The sequence below is a fragment of the Onychomys torridus genome, chromosome 19 (genome assembly GCF_903995425.1).
Source record: "Onychomys torridus chromosome 19, mOncTor1.1, whole genome shotgun sequence".
NCBI classification, from domain to species: domain Eukaryota; kingdom Metazoa; phylum Chordata; class Mammalia; order Rodentia; family Cricetidae; genus Onychomys; species Onychomys torridus.
Window position 1 is genome coordinate 10530877 of NC_050461.1, and position 20437 is coordinate 10551313.

At 46.4% G+C, this 20437-nt stretch overlaps 1 protein-coding gene and 1 pseudogene across 1 annotated transcript in view; one reads left to right on the top strand and one right to left on the bottom strand.

Moving 5' to 3' along the window:
* The window catches only part of Slc22a16 (solute carrier family 22 member 16), a 56564-nt gene extending 39047 nt beyond the window's left edge, over nucleotides 1-17517 (bottom strand). The window contains 2 exon segments of the mRNA XM_036169331.1: nucleotides 14994-15064; nucleotides 17511-17517. Of these exon segments, the coding sequence (XP_036025224.1) occupies nucleotides 14994-15064; nucleotides 17511-17517 (78 nt within the window).
* LOC118570734 lies at nucleotides 2748-2843 on the top strand (annotated as a pseudogene).
* Nucleotides 17518-20437: the final 2920 nt, after the last annotated feature.

Here is a 20437-nt window from a genome sequence, read left to right on the forward strand (position 1 = left end):
GCAACTTAATGTGGGGCGATATTGTTTACATGTTCTTATGCTTCCTTCCCAGCTTTCCAGAGAGATCAATAACTACTTACGTCAGAGGATAGATCTGCTCTACAATGTCAGGGCCAGGCGCCTCCAGGTTCTTGGCCTCTTAGCCAAACAACCGAAAATAGGGTTCACAGGAATTTATAAAATAGCAAGTAATTTCATTCAAAGAGAAGCAATGGCGCACATTAGGAAGAGACACCCTGGCAAGGTTGGCTGCCTGAACCAGGGCTAACGGCCCGGGCATCGCCTAGGGTCCACTTTAGAGTCTGCAGGAAGAAGGGTCGCACTCAGTCTTAACCGTCTATCCCTGCAGTTGCTTTTACCCTGGTATTTCATCAAGGCATCAGAAAAAGGAGCTGTTATAATCTACAATTTTACATACACAATGCAGCGTCAGGGAATGAATGCATACAGCAAGACTTAAAAGGAAATGAATAGATTTTCTACATTCTCTCTTTGATCAAAAAAAAAAAAAAAAAAAAAAGAGGCAAATCACAAAATTCCAACATTCAGATCTTCATAGGGTGCAATACGGATGCATTTTTCCCTTGGTAGTGGGTTTTTAAAAAAAGAAAGAGAAGTAAGAAGAAATCAAATTCATTAAAATATTTTTTTCTATCCAAATAAGGAATTTAAAAAAAAGCAACTTTATTTGCTGACAATTTGATCTAGATATGTAGAAAATAATCCAAAAATGTTCAATTTAATGATCCATTTTGATAAAGTTGCAGAAAGAAAAGAAACACTGGAATCTCTGGAAATATTATTGGTTTCCAGATACATTGGGGGTTGGCACACTCCCGATGATCTGAAGAAGCTTCCAGCTCCCAGGGGGCTGAGCCAGTGGGAAGGGGGAGCATGCCTGTGTTCCCAAGGCAGGGTCCCAGGATATGGAACTCGTAAGAACCTGGATTTATTCTGGAACAACAGAATGAATTGTTTTCAAACAGGACCTTATGAAAACTGAGGGCACTGCTGAGAAGTACCAGCAGGAAGTGCAGACAAGGGCAGCAGCAGAGGGGTTCCAGCCCTAGACTCCAAGGAACCCAATGCAACTTCTCAATGAGGTGCAGCGTGTCACCTGAAACCGGCAGATGATGACACTCAGGAAGAAGTCATGACTCTCTCCATGGGTCAGACTTTTGCCTCTCAAGTGCAATAATGTTATTTTTAACTTAAAGTCCTAATTCATACAGAAATTTACGTTCAACTCATAATGAGGTGAGGATTTTTTAGATTGATTTTATTTTTTTCGGCTATTTTCAAGACAGGGCTCCTCTGTGTAGCCCTGGCTGTCCTGGAACTCACTCTGTAGACCAGGCTGGCCTCAATCTCAGAGATCACCTGGCTGTGCCTCCCAAATGCTGGAATTAAAGGCGTGCACCATCACTGCCCAGCTAGATTGATTTTTTTTATGGTGCGTGTGTGTGTGTGTGTGTGTGTGTGTGTGTGTGTGTGTGTGTGTGTGTGTGTGTGTGTGTGTGTGTGTGTGTGTGTGTATACATGTGAGGGCAGTACTCTCAAAGTCCAGATGGAGTTACAGGGAGTTATGAACAACCTGATGTGGGTGCTGGGAACCAAGCTGGAGTCCTCTGCAGGAGCAGTGTGTAATGTACTCTTAACCACAGAGCCATCTCTCTGTGTCCCATTTTTGGGTTTTGGTTTGTTTGCCTAGTTTTTATTTTATTCACGTGTGTGTGTGTGTGTGTGTGTGTGTGTGTGTGTGTGTGTGAGAGAGAGAGAGAGAGAGAGAGAGAGAGAGAGAGAGAGAGAGAGAGAAGAAAGGAAGGGAGGGAGGGAAGAGAGGAAGGGAGGAAAGGAGGGAGGGAAGAAGAGAGGGACGGAGGGAGAGAGAGCGCATACACCACAGAACCTGTGTGGTGGTCAGAGACAAGAGTTGGCTCCTTTCTTCCACAGTGGCTCTGAGGATCAAACTCAGGTCATCAGATTTTTGAGGCAATTGCTTTTGCCCACTGAGCCATCACACTGACCCTGTTAAGTTTTAATACTCAATAGTCCTAAAATCATGAATTTATTCAAGTTTTCAAAATTCAAAATATTTGTGTGATCACATGGTGATTTCCTCCAGTAGGCGAAGGAAACCCAAGATGTGATGTGGGGAAATGGACTAGGTTAGAACAGTCCATCACAAACACTATTACTGCTGTTACTGGGTGTTTAGTGCTAGTCTTTAATGGAAAGTGATTTATGCATCTCCTTCGAAGGGCCTGCCAATAATTAATGATTGCCTGTATTGCTTTGTTTCCAATGGGAAAATGAAATAATGAACTGTGTGAAGATTTCTATTTTTTGTAGGAAAAGTTCAATTGACTAAAAATGCATTTTCTAAAAATGAAGGGTGCTGTAAGAGACAGACATGGGTACCACAACTGCAGCAGCATTGGGTAATGGAGCTTTGAGACATAACTGCCATGGGGAAGCAACGGCTCTAGAAAGTTCTGTGGCTTTCTGAATTGCAAACCAATCAGCCATTTCCAAAATGTGTGAGTTCAGTGTGGCTCTGTTTGGAATCCTGAATGAAAGGGTCAGAATAAGAATTGAGAATGACGTCTCAGAACAGGATCCTGTGGGACTCAGGGTTTGAATGTGGCCAGCCAAAGGGCAGAGCCCACAATCACGTAGCACTTTAATATGTCTTCTAGAATTCAGTTTATTTAATTATGCCTTGCTTGGAACCTTTAAAGTAGAAAGGCCATACCACCCTGAACACGCCCGATCTCGGAAGCTAAGCAGGGTCGGGCCTAGTTAGTACTTGGATGGGAGACCGCCTGGGAATACCGGGTGCTGGGATTAAAGGCTTGCACCACCACCGCCCAGCTTCTGCTATGGCTCACTCTGACCCCAAGGTAACTTTATTAATATACAAATAAAATCACATTTCAGTACAAATAAAATGTCACTATAGACGGGGATTTGAAAGGTTCATGAGGACATTTAATATATAGGAGAGATTCCCTTCGCAGTCATTTGAAAATGTCACCTTCCACAGTCATCGCTCAGAGTGAGAACTAGGTTTTGTGACAGAATCAGGCCCCCAGCCCCATGGAAGAGCCTCTCATCCAGGACTCCTTGTACACATTAAGAGTCTTAGCAAAGTCCACCCAGTCTTGTAGCAGGTAGCTCTGCAACACTTCAGTAAAAAGGGGAGTTGAATTCAAGGAAGAATGTTGGCATTTGTGGTAGTTTGAATGTAATTGGTCCCCCTAATCTCATAAGCAGTGGCACTATTAGGAGGTGTGGCTTTATTTTAGTGGGTGTGGCCTTGTTAAAGGAAGTATATTAGGGAGTGGGGTTTGAGGTTTCCTATGCTCAGGACACCACCCAGTGTCTCGGTTGACTTCCTGTTGCCTTCAAGATGTAGGACTCTCAGCTACTCCTCCAGTACCACTTCTTCCTGCATGCTGCCATGCTGCCATGCTGCCATGCTCCCTGCCGTGATGGTCTGGACCTCTGAAACTGTAAGCTGCCACCTCAGTTAAATGTTTTCCTTTATAAGAGTTGCTGTGGTCATGGTGTCTCTTCACAGAAATAGAATCCCTCACTAAGACATTGTAAAATGATGTCTTCCAACCCCCTACATGTTAATTCTTCAGTTTTTCCCAAACTTTTCTTCTCTCCTCTCCTCCTATCTAATACCTAAGAATGTCCCTTCTCCCAATTCTTGGGCTAGACGGTGACATGTAGCTCCCTAGGTGCACGGTTAGCTCACCGTCTATCACACGCCTACCCTTCCAGCATAGTGCAGCTCTCAATCAGTGTTAAATGAGTGTTCTCTCAGGAAAGCCTGGGAACCCACCATACCACTCAGCACTTTACTGGAACAGCTTGCCAGTCTGCTTTCAACCTTTAAAAACAATTATTGTTTTTATTTCACATATGTGCACCACATGCATACAGGGTGGCCATAGAAGTCAGAAGAGGGCATTAGCTCCCCTAGAACTGGAGTTAGAGATGGTTGTAAGCTGCCATTATGGGTCCTGAGAATGGAACTCTGGAAGAGCAGCTAATGCCCTGAATCACTAAGCTATCTTCTTTCCAGCCCCTGCCCTTCTCTTGTTATTACAGCAAGAACAGAGAGACAACCGGTAGAGAACACTTGCACACTCCACATTCATGCCTTCATGATTTGTTTCCCTGGGGCTGTGGAAGGCCCACTTAGCACTCCAGTACCCAGGCCTGCAACACGTGACCTGGATCCCACCATGTTTGTTTGCTTGTTTGTTTGTTTTTCAAGGCAGGGTTTCTTTGTGTGGCCCTGGCTGTCCTGGAATTCGTTCTGTAGACCATGTTGGCCTCAAGCTCAGAGAGATCCCCTGCCTCTGCCTCCCCAGTGCTGGAGTTAAAGGCACAGGCCACCACTCTCCAGCCCTAGTTCCCACCTTGCCTATTGCTTCAGGACATCCACCATCATCTCCTCAGCTACCTTCACACACCCTGCAGTCTAGCCTCCCTCTCCTTACCGTCTGCCAGCAGCGTGCTGGGAGCTTGTTTTAGCTTGGCCTGCCATCCTGCCTTCACGTTACATCTACATCCCTCCAACCTGCCGGAGTCTTGTATAACATTAGCGGGACCAGCCTTAATATTATACATCCCAGGGGCTCAGGGGAGAAACTCTGAACGGTGAGGACTATTTTCCACAAAATAGAACCTCACTTTAGTCCACTCACTTTAGTCCATTCACTTTAATTCCCAATTCTTCTTTCAGTCTCCAGCTTTACAGTTATATATCCCAAACAGTCACAATCCTCCCTCCAATAGGTCACCAGGCCTGAATTCCTGCAAGGTTGTAAAGGCAGGTGTGTGACTGTCAGGCTTTCTTTTACGACCTGAAAATGGAGTGGTTACGGGAAGTGGTCAGCTGAGAGCTAACATCAATTAGAATATCACAGAGAAAATTTATGTGCTCAGTCTATAGTCCTAGGAGTGCTTAGGTAAGAAGTTAGGGGTCCATAAAGTTAGTAAGGCTGTAAGAAAGGAGGGTCCAAGCTAAATTGTGTAAAGCTGTTACTTAACGTCCACCTGACCGAGGCGGTGTCTCCTTGTGGAATTTACCTTAAATCAGGAGACTTGCATGTGGACTGTTATTTGTGTTAGTCCTTGAAAGTGGCTAAGGGAGATATCTGATTCCAGAGAAAGCCTTTCCTGAGGCTGTTCTCCAAATACCTGGAATGTGTATGTCCAGAGAATGATCAGTCCACACTGTTAGCCCTTCTTAGGGAAAAGTCAATTGGAAAAACTATGACGACACACATGATTTTCATAACAGAATACAGCTGGTATATAACAAGATAAATAACACCAAAAACTCCTTGGAATTTGGCTTCCTCTGCAGGAAATCCTTGATCCCTCCAGGTAGTGACTTTGCCATAACCAGCTGAGTTCTTATATTTTCCTGCGACCCGTAGCACCAGAGTCCTCAATGGGGTTGATGTTATCCTTGGTGTTTCCAAACCTTCTGTGATTTTGAGTCCAACTCAGCCAGGTGGTGTTCCAACAATGGACTCCACTGCCATTTCCCAAAGACACTGGCTGACATCAACCTGTCAGCAGCTGTCACGGACAAGATCACTCTCTCTCTCTGCCTGAGAACCAGGGATCCACAGTCCCTAGATTCTTCCTGTCCCACTGGCTCCTTCTCGGTGCCCTTAGTTGAAGCTTTTTCCCCCTGTCAATCTGTCTTTGCGACATGGGGTCCTTGGAGCAGACTCCTCTCCTCATGCTCATTGTTTCACAGATCCCAATGTCATCTTGACACCAGGGAGCCCACACCGCTCTCTCCAACTGAAGTTTTGCCTAGAACTGGTTCTCTGAGAAGCCATTCTGGGCTCAGCCTTAACATATCTGTATTGGTTGCTTCTCTCCTCCTGAAACCATCCCACACACGCATGCAGGCGCAGAGGCAACTACAGGAGAGAAGGGCGCTTAGGCAAGAAGTAGGGTCAGCAGGACACTCAAAGACCTGCTCCCAGTGACCCACCCCTATCACCCTAAAGGCTTCACAGCCCCCCAGAACAGCACGAGCAGATGGGGAGCTATGTCACAGTCAAATCATACCAATGTCCACCACAGATTTGGGGACTCTGGTCTTCCCAAACTGCTCTGCCTCCACCGTCGCAAATCTACTCTTTACATTTCCTTTTCCTTTTTCTTTTTTTGTTTTGTTTTGATTTGTTTTTCGAGACAAGGTTTCTCTGTGTAGCTTTGGCACCTTTCCTGGAACTCACTCTGTAGACCAGGCTGGCATCGAACTCACAGAGATCTGCCTGCCTCTGCCTCCCAAGTGCTGGGATTAAAGGCGTGTGCCACCACCTGCCTGGCTGCAACAAATGTTCTTAACTGCTGAGCTATTTCTTCAGGCCCATTTCTTTTCTTTTCTTTCTTTCTTTCTTTCTTTCTTTTCTTTCTTTCTTTCCTTCTTTCTTTCCTTCTTCCTTTCTTTCTTTCTTTTTTCTTTTTTTTTAAATGTATCTGTGTGTTTTGTCTGCACCGTGTCTGCATACCACTTGCATGCTGTGCCCATGGAGGCCAGAAGAGGGGACAGTTAGCTTGGTAGGAGGTCTCTGTAGAAGTCCCAGGTGGGGCTTTAGTTGATAGTCTCTGCACACACTGACTTTAGCTTAAGGTCAGTCATTCTTAACATCTGTACTTGGACCAGAGGCTCTGCCATTCCCATGGGCCTGAGGCGTTTGGGGTCCTTGACATGGCAGTGTTCATGTCAGTAACACATTCACTCAGTACCTTGTCTGCTTCTCACAACTTAGGAGAACCCAAACATGCTTTATGTGTATACTGTGGTAGTTTGAGTAAGAATGGCCCCCATAGGTTCATATATTTGAATGCTCAGTCACCAAGGAGTGGCACTGTTTAAAAAGATTAGGAGGTGTGGCTTTGTTGGAGGAGGTGTGTCACCTGAGGTGGGTTTTGAGGTTTCAAAATCCCATGCCAACCCCAGTGTCTCCCTGTCTGCCTGCAAATCAGGATGTAGCTTTCAGCTACTTCTCCAGCACCATGCCTGCCATACCTGCCGCCATGCTTCCCACGACAATGATAATGGACTAAACCTCTGAAACCATAAGACAGACCCAACGAAATGCTTTCTAAGAGTTGCCATGTTCACGGTGTCTCTTCACAGTAATAGAACAGTGACTGAGACTGATGCATGTGTAAGTCATTTTTACTGGGGCTTTAAGGCTGGTTGGCTGTGTTTGTATTTTAAACATCAACGTTCTTGTGAAGTTTACTGGAGTCAAGATAAGGATACACATGTCCAATAGTGATGCTTTACCTGTGTGTCCTCACTGATTCCAATGCTGGTTTATAGTGTTCTCCACTGCTTCTGCTCCTCTTCTTTGCGATGGGGATTGAATCCAGGCCTCGTCCTATACTGTGGGATGGTCTGCATGTCAAATGTGTTGCTCTGATTGGTTAATAAATAAAGTGCTGATTGGCCAGTAGCCAGGCAGGAAGGATGGGGTGGGCGGGACAAGGAAGAGGAGAATTCTGGGAGGTGGAAGGCTGGGGCAGGGAGATACTGCCAGCCACCGCCATGACAAGGGAGATGTAAGGTACTGGTAAGCCATGAGCCACATGACAACTTATAGACTAACAGAAATGGGTTAATTTAAGATATAAGAACTAGATAGCAAGAAGCCTGCCACAGCCATACGGTTTGTAAACAATGTAAGTCTCTGTGTGCTTACTTAGTTGGGTCTGAGCAACTGTGGGACTGCCGGGTGAGAGAGATTTGTCCTGACTGTGGGCCAGGCAGGAAAACTCCAAACTACAATCCTAACTACAAACCCTACTGCTGATCTGTACCCTGGCACTCTACTATTTGTGTGTGTGTGTGTGTGTGTGTGTGTGTGTGTGTGTGTGGTGTGGTTGTTGTCGGTGTGTGTGTGGTGTGTGGATGTGGTGTGTGTGTGTGGTGGTTGTGTTGGTGTGTGTGTGGTGTGGTGTGTGTTGTTGTGTGTGGTGTGTGTGTGTGTGTGTGTGTATGGTTGGGTGTGTTGTGTGTGTGGTTGTGTGTGTTGTGTGTGGTGGTGCTGTGGTGTGGTTGTGTGGTGGTGGTTTGGTGGTATGTGGTGTTGTATTATGGGTGTGTGTGTGTGTGTAGGATGTGTGTTGTGTGTGGATGTGTGGTGTGGTGTGTGTGGTGTGTGGTGTGTGTCTGTGTTTGTGGTTTGTGGGGTGGTGTGGGTGTGTGTATTGGTGTGGTGTGGGTGTGTGGTGGTGTGGTGTGTGTGTGTGTGGTGTGTGGTGTGGTGTGGTGTGTGTGTGATGTGTGTGTGTTGTGTGGTGTGTGGGTGTGTGTGTGGTATGTGGTGTGTGTGTGGTGTGTGGTGGTGTGTGGTGTGTGTGTGTGTGGTGGTGGTGTGGTGTGGTGTGTGGTGTATGTGTGTGTGTGTGTGGTGTGTGTGGTGTGTGTGTGTGGTATGTGGTGTGTGTGTGGTGTGTGGTGGTGTGTGGTGTGTGTGTGTGTGGTGTGGTGTGTGTGTGTGTGTGTGGTGTGTGTGTGGTGTGTGTGTGTGGTGTGTGTGGTGTGTGTGTGGTGTGTGTGTGTGTGTGTGTGTGTGTGTGTGTGTGTGGTTGTGTGGTGTGTGTGTGTGCGTTGTGGTGTGTGTGGTGTGTGTGTGTGGGTTGTGTGGGGTGTGTGTGTTGTGTGTGTGTGTTGTGTGTGTGTGTGTGTGTGGGTGTGGTGTGTGGTGTGTGTGGTGTGTGTGGTGTGTGTGTGTGTGTGTGTGGTGTGTGTGTGGTGTGTGTGTGTGTGTGTGTGTGTGTGTGTGGTGTGTTCTATTAATGGGTGTGGGTGCACATGTGTGCAAGTTCACATGTGTACACAGAGGCGCACAGAGGTCAGCAGTGAATATCTCCCTCTGTGCAGTTGAGTTTTATGTCAACTTGACACAAGCTAGAGCCGTGTGGGAAGAGAGAACCTCAACTGAGAAAACGCCTCCACCAGATTGGCCCGTGGACGAGCCTTTGGTGAGTTTTCTTGACTGATGGTTGACGTGAGCGGCCCCAGCTGTGCCATGCCTCAGCTGCTGCTCCTATTAGAAGCTATTAGAAGGCAGGGTGAGCAAGCCATGAGGAGCAGGCCACTCGGCAGCATTCCTCCATGGCTTCTGCGTCAGTTCCTGCCCCCGCATGCTTACCTGGCACTCCTGCCCTGACTGTCCGCAGTGATGGACTGTGACATGGAGCCTAAGATGAAATAAACCCTTCCCTTCTCAAGTAGTTTTCAGTCATGCTGTGTGATCACAGCAATGGAAACTTTCACAAAGACAGCGATCCGCTACACTCCACCTTATTGTTTGAGACAGCGATCCTCGTGAGCCTGGAGCTTGAACCATTTTGGTTAGAATAACTGGCCAACAAGTGCTTTCTTTGAAGCCATCTGTCCATCAATCCCCAGGGCTGGAGTTGCAGACCTATGCTGCTACATCTGCCTTTTACATGGGTGCTGGGGGTCTGAACTCAGGTCCTCACGCTTGTACGGCAAGTACATTATCCACTGACCCATGTCACCTGCCCTCGAGCCTTACTCTTTTAATTATTATTTTCGTCAGCTATGTTTAAAAAAAAAAAAAAAAGTACATTACCAGCTTTAAAATTTTTTTCTCTTGGTCTGTGCTACAAGAGAATTGCACAAGAGAAAGGAGTGTACACAGATACTGTAACTTTTATTTCAATAAAAGGTGTCCAAAACAGTTTAAGAATGAACTGCCATGTCACCTTTTTTCTTTACAAAAATAAAACATGAAGGAGACCGGGTTTTTCCAGCCACATCATCAACTCTGAGAAACTGCTGGTGCCTGCTTTTTCATATGCCTTCAGGCACGCCCTGTGTTCACAGCAGCTAACTATGTCCGGCTTGCCTGCTGCTACCTGGAAGCCCCCGCCAGGGGTGCGCTCTGAGCTCATGGCAACTACATCCACACGTGGATGATCTCAGAAATGTCAGCCTTCCTGGGGTCTGAGTCCCTGTCCCTCAACATTGCTCCAGTTCTCCTGCCAGTCCTGTGTCCCGAGACCACCCTGAGGACACTGTCTGCAGCCTGCAGAAGAATCTAGAACTTGAGTGGACCTAGGAGAAAGAGGGCATCCAGGAGAGCTAGCACCTGCGCCATCCATTTGGGGAGTGTTGCCGATTACCTTCCCTGAACAGTCCTCTCTAAAGGCAACTGGAAAGTCTAGCTGAAATTACCTAAAGGTGCAACATTCACAATAACGTGTGCAGCCAAACGTTACATGGGGAGCTTGGAGCGCAGTATCAAAATATGTGACTATCAGACAGGAAGCAAAGCTTTCAGAAAGACCAAGCTAAAGTTGTTGGGTGTGGGTGACTGTGACCCAGCCCACACTGAGCACTAGCAGTCACTAGCTGCCCTCGGAGCACTCTGGGAGGGCTATGGAGCACTTCGGGAGAGGTGGTGTTAGCAGAAAAGGATAATGGCTCCCCTCTCGCCTGGCCTAAAGAAGACCCCATGTAACCTCTCAGAGAGTGTGGTGTGTGTGTCCCTGGAAACTGTCAGGCCTAGGGGTGGGAGGTCACTGATGACTCTCAGCTGGGGACAACGGAGCAAAGGAATGCTGTTACTTTGTGATAAATCTGCACTAGAATAGTCCAGAATTCTCTTGGGGGGAAAAAACAATAGAGGGTCTGCACCACCTAGTTTCCAAAAGTATTGTAAAGCTACAATAATTAAACAGCAGCAATGAGATTACAGAAAATCCAAAGGAAGACCCGGGTGGAGGTGTCTGATCCCAGTGCCATTCAATGGGATAAAAATACTTTCAGGGGCTGGAGAGATGGCTCAGAGGTTAAGAGCACCGACTGCTCTTCCAGAGGTCCTGAGTTCAATTCCCAGCAACTACATAGTAGCTCACAACCATCTGTAATGAGATCTGGTGCCCTCTTCTGTATGCATAATAAATAAATAAATCTTTTTTAAAAAGTATTTTCAATGATTGGGACTGAAACAATTGGATAGGCATTCTCATAAAGAGTAAGAAGAGGCTGGGTGTAATGATATGCATGCACCTTTAGCCCCAGCACTCTGGAGGCAAAGGAAGGTGGATCTCTGTGAGTTCAAGGTCAGCCTGTTCTCCATAGTGAGTTCATGGACAGGACTATATAGTGAGACAGAAGAGAAGGAGAAGAAGAAACCACCCTTGCCTCCCACCTTCATATTTTCTGTACAGACTAACCAGGAAGCAGCCGTAAACTTAATACAAGAGTCAAATGTGTAAACCCTTAATTTTTAAAATGTATAATTACTGGTGTGGGGGCAGGGGGGGAGAAAGAGAGAGAAAGCTTCCACCTCTGTGGGTCCTGGAGACCGAACTCAGGTCATCAGGTTTATGTGGCAAGTGCCTTTACCCACTGAGCCATCTCGCCAGCCCCAAATTTTAAGAAGTTTAAAGATAATTGTTCTACTTATCTACTTCTTACTAACAAGTTATAATTAGCATCATGGCTTGAAACAACTCACATTTATTATCCGACAATCCCCTGGGCCAGGAGTCTAGATGCTCTGCTGAGTCCCACGGCTGCTGGCAGGCTGTGGTCTCCTGCAAGGCTCAAGTGGCTACAAGTACTGGGAAAGTCAGCTTTTTGCAGTTACTGAACAGGACTTCACAGTGTGGCGCTCAGCTCCTAGATGTCGCCCCAGATCCTTGTCACGTCATCATTTGTTGCCTCAAAGTCAGAGTCTCCAGCTAGATGGAGAGTCTAACTGCTAGCTTATGTAACACCATGTGATCACCCATGATTATGCACGCCCATCGGTTTTGCTGCATTCTGCTGCCTAGAAGCAAGTCACAGATCCTGCTCACACTCAAAGCCAAAAAGCAGTAACATAATAATGGAGGAAACACAGTTACCCTGCCTGTGTCTGTAGACTCAGCCAACTGCACAGTTACCCTGCCTGTGTCTGTAGACTCAACCAACTGCACAGTTACCCTGTCCTGTGATTGTAGACTCAGCCAACTGCACAGTTACCTTGCCCTGTGTTAGACTCAGCCAACTGCACAGTTACCTTGCCCTGTGTCTGTAGACTCAACCAGCTGCAGAATGAACATCTACAGAGGAGGAAACACTTCTAGCGGAACATGCATAGGTTTGCTCTCTCGTCACCTTTGCCTGGGCGATCTGCTTGGTGCCCACTTGAATACTGCTACATTGTACTCTACACTGTACTCCTAGAGATGCGCCACAGTGCACAAGAGAAAGCAAAGAACTTGAGCTTCCCCGAAGGCCCTGGAAACCAAATTCCCAGGGCTCTCCAAGGAGAATAATAGATGGGAAGCTGCTTTTCTGTATGGAGGTGAGGACAGGGCCATGCAGATGTCTGTCTGTTTAAACCATGTCTCTGTAGATGGTCGTTGAGTGCCCTGTCCACTCGTTTCTCTTCTGCATGAGGTTTTGTTTCCCTACTCTGGCCCTAGTGCCTGACAGAAGGGGAAAGGCACACACTGTCAGCACCATCGCATGCACAGTTCTCAAAATATGGGTACAGCCAGGCTGTGCCATAGCAAGTGCACAGCTTCCTGGAGCTAGGGTTTCATCCAAATCCAAGCTCGAATCTACTAGTCGGGAGAATAGTAGCCATTACTATATATTTCTCACTCTGATATAACTTTGTGGACTAGAGATTAAAAGAGATAACGTGAGGAAACTGGCGGCCTCGTGAAATGATAGAATCACTGTTCTTTATGGGTGATAATAACTTGCAGTACTGTGCTGTAAATGGGTACGTCCAATAGGAAACAGAAATGAAGATGTTCTCTGTGACAGCTGTTTCTTCGCATCTATTGAAACATCAGAATCCCCCTTGACTGCTGTTACCCTGAATAAGGATGACTACAGACAAACATGCATGTTCCGACAGTGGTCTCTTTGCCAGCTACCTTCTTCAGGGCGTCCCTCACTTGACAATGATTTCTACATGAGTCTGATTAATGATTATTAACTAAAATGCACCGGCGTCATCTGCAGGCAGTAATCATTCAGCCACAAGGGGGCAGAATGTGGCTGTATACACTGTTCTTTTAAAAGGGGGAGAAGTACTCCACTGTAAGACACACAGTGTTCCAGTCATGGCTTTAATTTGACTTTTATTTCCTACATACATGAATTAATTGTATTCTTTAAGGCAAGAGAGACGGAAATCGCACATTCTTTTGGGAAAATTTTGTTCTTAGCCCATAGCTGGCAAAATTAGCAGCTTAATTCTCTGTTTAAAATGCTATGATTCATCTGTTTTCTGGGAGTCATTTCCTGTAGGTCTTAAAGAGGCCTTATGGCTCTAAATTGCTCTACATTCCTAATTCTTGTTATGCTTCCTGCAGGCCATCAAGTTCATGGGTTTTATTATAGCCTTGCAAATTAGTAGAAAAAAATTTACTAGTCCATAAACATTTTCTCAGTTTCATCATACTCCTGGGGGCAGATTGGTAATAGAAGCTGAAAGCGTTATTATTCACAGCTCACTCAGCTGTAAAACTGACGGTTGTTATGCAACCAGCTTCTAGCTTGCGTTCCTCTCCTCAGAAGGAGCATGCAGGATCCTGGAAGTGGGAATGTGTGTCCAAATGATCCCACTGCTCAACACCTCATGTGACCTATGGCAAAAGCAGTGTGCGCACCGTCTAACTTAGTGACCGATAGTAGTTAGCCTGTACTGTGGTCTGAACGTTTGTGTCTCTCAAATCTCATATATTTGGGGGACTGGGGATATGGCTCAATTGGTAAAATGCTTGCCACACAAGGATGGGGATCTAACTCCAGTGCCCAGAACCTGTGTAAAAACAGATATGGTGGTATGGTGTTCTGATCTGGGCACTGTGGAGGTCTAAAAGGCAGATTTTGGGGGCTCACTGGCCAGGCAGCCCAACCAACTTCAAAGTTCCGAGAGAGAGAGAGAGAGAGAGAGAGAGAGAGAGAGAGAGAGAGAGATGTGAGTTAGCCAAAGCCAGGATGCCCAGGGTGCTCAGCTATGAGCTATATCTTCTCCTGTGAGCTGACAAAAAGCCATGACGTTCTGGGCCTCCAGAAACTTCCTGTAAAGAGTCTCTGGTGAACAACCAGTGATGAGCTGGCCTGACAGGTGATCAGCACGCTTCTTCCCCAGAGCCAAACTCAGCTAAGCATTCTGAGCAATCAAAGTTTGCCCTTAAGACCCAAAAGCTGAGTGAGCATGGTGGGTCACACTTGTGACCAAGCACTGTGGAGACTGAGGCAGGGGGGGGGGGGGTTGCCACAAGGTGCAGATCAGCTACAGAGTGAGAACCTGAAGGAAAAAGAGAGAGAGAGAGAGAGAGAGAGAGAGAGAGAGAGAGAGAGAGAAGAGGAGAGGAGAGGAGAGGAGAGGAGAGGAGAGAAGAGAAGAGAAGAGAAGAGAAGAGAAAAGAAAAGAAAAGAAAAAAAGGAAAAAAGAAGGAAGGGCCTTTGTTTCCATCTAGGCAAAGAGAGAAGTCACAGACCAACCCTCAGGGTCACACGGTCACACGGACTGAGGACTTAAATGGTCCGAGGGGAAGGCGCCGCTCTAAGTGGAGAAGAGAACAGCCCTTGTCTAGCAGTTAGGGCAAATCCTGTCCAAGCTTCTCTTAGCTGTTCCAGCCTCGGCTTTTGGAGCACAAGCCAGGGGGGGGGGGGGGGGGGGGGGCGACACACTCTTTCAATTGTGGTTTTGTTCAGAGCCCAGATTTTCTACAACTAATTTCCAACCCAGAACGAGGGCCTGGTGCAAAGTTTCATTTTGAAGATTACAGACAACAGCAGACTTCAGTCAGCCACGGAGGTCCAGACAGAGGCCACAGCTGGCAGCTTCCCTGCACCAAGGAGGCGCGGTCTGCAGCCAGCCTGTGTCCAGAGGACAGAGAGGGAGGCTCCCACTTCTCAGAGGGCACCAGGAAGACAGAACACTCACCCGCAGGAGTGGCAAACAGCTCTTCCAGATTGTGCTGGACGTCAGCCCGTTAGCACTGTCCGTGTGAAAAGCTGTTCCACGGGACCTATGCTCTCATGAGCACTCCTCCTGTAAACAAGAACATCATCGAGGTTTCCAAAAGGGATACTCACATGAAAAATGACCAGCTAAGTCCTATCATTATGAAGTCAGAGGGTCAACTAAAGTGAGACAAGGCCCTTTCTTTAAACAGAATTGGGGTGAGCCTTACCTCTTCCACCTTGTTAGCTCTGTTAATAATGCTCTTTATCCCCCAAATACCAGACTGTCCTTCATAGAAGTCTTACACTATAAGTTATCTCTCTCTCCTTTCTCCTTGTCTTTCTCTTTCTCTCTCTCTCTCTTTATTTTATTTAAAAAAATTATTTTTTATTTTTTGGTTTTTGAAGACAGAATTTCTCTGTGTAACAGCCCTGGCTGTCCTGTTGCTCTGTAGACCAGGCTGGCCTTGAACTCACAGAGATCTGCCTGTCTCAGCCTCCTAAGTGCTGGGATTAAAGGCATGCACCACTGCCTCCCGGCCACCCTGTCTCTTTTTAAGTGACATATACAGATGTCATTACAGTGAGAAACAGAAACAGAGCTTCAGTTTTCTGTTTCCTGTATCACTGTTTCATCCTCAAATATTTGAGCTGAGGACACTGGCGCTGGCTGCTGTGTATCTTGCCACTGTGTCTATATGTGTCCAACATTATGCACACTCACCATCCACTCCCACTATTATGTCAGAGCCAAGCCCCTGCCGTGGTTAATATACTCGGACACACACTATGGTATTGTTCACAACTGGACTCCCAAAGAGCAGAGAAACTTTCCAAGGTCCAAGAAACATGCTGTGAGAAGAAATCTGGGAAAGAGGGGATGAGATAAAAGGGAGTCGGCACTGAGCCCTGGGCCTCCCACAAGGGGGTTTCCTCCTTAAATCCCAATCTTTGAGGAGGCCCACACCAACCTCCTGCATCCTGGGAGAAACTTGTGGAACCTTCTGGAATAAATACCTTCATTCACGACCTCAGGTCTCCTATGGACCATACAAAATCAGTTCAGAGTCAAAAAACACTGAACAGCGTAGGGGAAAAAAAGACAAAGTTGAAAAGAAAATCATTAAATGAATCTGAAATTTACCCACAAAACGACACGGAGAGATGAGAAGACAGAAAGTGGGAAAGAGGGCTTAAGACCTGGAGGCTGAAAGGATACACTCACTAATACACTCACAACCCAGTCTCCAGAAGACAAGGAGAACAGAGAAAAGGCGAGATTCGAACAAATAAAACAATAAATGAGTTTCCGGAACCGATCAGGCCTGTAAGTTCAAGCTTATCAGAAACCCCACCGCCCTACGCTGCGCCATGAACCTCTATAAGTCAGCACCCAGCCTCGTCACGGTAAAGCTGGAAAATGGCCAAGCTCAAAAGGGAAATAAGGGGAAGAAAAAAAAAAAAAAAGTAGATCTCCTACAGAGAAAACAACTGGTCTGTCAACAGGTGCTGTTACAGAAGCAAGAACAGGGTGAAGGACATCTCCAAAGTGAGGAGAGCAAACAGTGCTACCCACAATGCACAACTCCTTTTGAGTGGGAGAGAAACTTTTGAAATAAGCATTATGTGTGGACAAGAAAATGAGCAATCTTAAGTAGTGCGAGGCTTAAGCTTCCTCCTGAACATGTTCCAAGAGTCCTTTTCTGTGAAAAACAAATTTAATAGGAGGTTAACATTTACCGAGTTGAGTGGCAAAGACGGGCTTTCATGTTCCCTGACTCTGGGAATTCAGGAAACAGCTGAGTGATGGCTGGTTTAGAATGTCAGAGAGCTTCCCACTCGATCACTTCCAGCATTGTCTGGCTTTGAGTCTATTCGTGAGAACCGAGATGTTTTTCTAAGCCATACTGTGTAGCTTCCACGTGCTCAGCCTGACTAATGCTTTAGCCACAGGTTACAACATGAGAGCCTCGAGAATCAGTCTCCATCTTCCACAACCCCACATCCTCCAGTCCCAATTTGCCCCCAGCCTCTCTCTCCCAGACTCATACTCTCCTGGAAACCTTTAGTTTGATATTGTTTTTTAAATCTCCACATTCACCATAGATCTCCCATCCTTTTCCTGGTCTCTCCTGTCACCGGTCAGAAAGCGTGTGAGCCCAGCTGCCAAGGGAGCTGAAGATAGGAGACCCAGGAGGAAGAACATGTGGAGCTGGAGTAACATGAGCAAAGATACTTTGCGCTATGCTTTCCACAAGGTAGGAAAACATGAGTCAAGTCAGGACCCAAGAATCGGAACGAGTTTGGCAAATCTTGGCTCGAGGATAAAATGGAACACGACATGGCTACGCTTGATGGGCGTGGGGGCGGGGGGTAGTAGATCCATGTGGCTTCTAAGGTCATGAAAACGTTCACAGAGAGTAGCAGCAAGTGATAAACACGAAGGGCAGACTGTACAGTACACAGGGTCTTGACCGCTCAGGGCCCAAATCCACACTCGCCATGCCAACGAGAGAAGGAAGGCTGAGGAAACACTTGTGAAGTGTTTTTGTCCTTTCCGCTGCATCTGTGAACCTGAGTGTTTATCTGTGCAAAACAGGCCATGTTTGTTTTAACTGGTGGACTGAAAACACAGTGCTATGCACAATACTTCACTGTTACAGACCACTGAACTTTGAAATATTCCCTTTTTGATTCCTGACTAATTTATGTATGTAGAGGGCTGGGAAAGGTCTAGAAAAGGAGTTTGTGCTGATCAGGTTCAACCATTGACATCACAATTCTATTTAGTGACCACTGGGACAGAAACATTATATTAACAGGCTGTGCTACAAGGTTCTGAGTCCTGAGGTTTTGAGTCTGAGGACTCTAGTTGTGTTAAGTTTGGTATGAGAGAGACTCTTGATCAATCGATCTGTCTGTCTGTCTATCTATCTATCTATCTACCTATCCACCTACCAATCTATTTATGGAAAACAGTTTCTCTGTGTATCCCTAGATTGCCTGGAGCTCACTATGTAGACTGGGCTGGCCTTGAACTCCCAGAGATCTGTCTCTGCCTCCTAAGTGCTGGGCTTAAAGGTGTGCACCATCACACCTGGCTTATTTCGTTTTATTTTGTCTTGAGTCAGGGTCTTACTATGTTGTCGACACTCAATGTCTGGACTTGTGTATCAGCCTCCCAAGTAGCTGGGACAAGAGGTGTGCATCAGAGTTGCCAGCTCCTGTTTAAATACTTTTTAAATCTTTAACTTTTTTGCAATCATGTTCTATGTCGGACATTCTGCTATAAAGCAATAGACAAAGACATGGCAAATTACATATTATTATTATATATAAATTATTATTATGTTCTGTGGAAACATACGTAATTATTAAATATTATATACATATATGAGTCCAAAGAGGAGGCAGAACCTCCCAGTAATTTCCATAAGTGAACTCTAAAGAGTGATTACCAGGGTTGACAATAGCAGGAACAGGTCAGTGAGACCTAAGGGAACATTAAGAATATCAGAAGAGCAAATGGAGAAAGAGCAGCTCGCATCCTCCAGGGCCCACCCAGAGCATTCAAGATGGAAGCCATCTTACCCCAGGCCTCGTGGGTGGAGAAGGTCATGAGGACTGACCTTTCTATAAACCTACTGTCTGGAGTACTGAAGGAGCTATCTGCTGAAAAGCCGTGCAAAGCGGGTGCCAGGGAAGCTGGCCAAGGGGAGGCACCCTCTCCTGGCAAGCTCTTGCAGAGCCTGCAGGGTTCCCGCAGAGGTCATTCACTAGTAGGTGCCAGGAAGGCTGCCCACAGGAAGGCATCATGTGCTGCTGGCACTGAAAACCTACAAGGTAGCCCCTAGGCTGGAGAGAGAAGCTCTCCTCTCCCAACATCTGTCCAGAACTACTCTAACAAAGCTTGACCCACACAGGTTAGCAAAGGGGAATTGCTTAAAGGGTCCTGACCTCGTCACAGAGCAGGCACTGAAGGGTGGATCTGGAACAGAGATAACAAACTCATGACTGCCCCGATAGGTAGCTTAGGGTATTGGGACATATTTATTCATCAGAAGAAACTGCAAGGTAAGAGGACATCAGTGCCACTAGATCCCCTAGCAGAGAAGCTACCCTGACCAGATCAGGGCGAGTTCTAGATGAATTAATGTTTGCACGGCTATCTAGAAAGTCAGATGAAAAGTTAAAAAAAAAAAAAAAAAGCAGACACTCAAGAGAGGCAGTAATTTATAATGCCTAAAAACCTACTTGACTTGACAGAAGAAATAATAATAGTGTTCTGGGGTGGAGAGGAGACAGAAAGCAATCCTGCTCTGACTTTGGCAGGCTGAGGTGGAAGGAAGTCGGGCACCATCAACAGTTCCTGAAAACCCACCAACTACCTGCATCTGAGGCTTGAAAGCCGAGACAGAGAACGGATGCGAGCCGCCAGGCGGGAGCCTCTCTCTGCAGCTCCCAGCCCACCCTCTTCTTTCCCAGGATTTCAATGCCCCTTTGCAGAACCATGCTTACTCTGTTGCCATAGCAACAAACCAAATGGGGCATATGATCAATGCTTTGGCCGAGGGTGGACACAGGGCTGAAGTTTCTCTTGAGTTTTGTGCATGTTTTCTTTTCCTGTAGCTGAAGCTCAGATCCAGGGCTTTGTACGCAGGAGGGGTGGGGGGCTGGGGGGGGGGGGCAAATGCACTAACACTTACAAACACCCCCAGCCCTTTCCAAGAAGTTGTGTCTTTAGACCAATGACACCAGGGCTGGACATGTAGCTAAGTGATAGAGTGATAGAGTGTGAGACTAACAGTGGAAGGTCTGGATTCAATCTCCAGCAAAAAAGAGAGAAAGAGAGGAAAAGAAAGAAGGAAGGGAGGGAGGGAGGGAGGGAGGGAGGGACAGAGGGATGGAGGGAGGGAGGAAGATAATAGAAAGAGGGAAAAGAAGAGAGAGTTCTGTAATGCTCTGCAGCTAACAGCACCTGGGTCCTGGTTTTAGATGTTCTGTTTCTTACTCTATGACAGTCAGTACCATGAGCCCAGGCTCTGAACTACCTACTAACTGCATAACCTTGAACAAATAAGTTGCCTTTGTGTGCCTCAACTTTCCCCTCTGTAAAGTGGGGGAGATGATAATACCTATTTCACATGATTGAGAGATTAAATGTTAATATATAAATTGAGAGATTAAATGTTAATATGCAGAAGGGTTTTTTTGTTTGTTTGTTTGTTTTTTAGGACATAGTAAAAGCACTCTGGATCTCAAACATTACTGATATTTTAAAACAACAAAACCCAGGCACTAGCAGGGGTGGTAATGCACATCTGTAATTCCAGCACTAGAGAGGCTGAAGTAGGCGGTCCAGCCTCAGCTACAACGTTAGTTTAAGTCCAACATGAGCTAAATGAGACCCTGTCTCATTAAAGA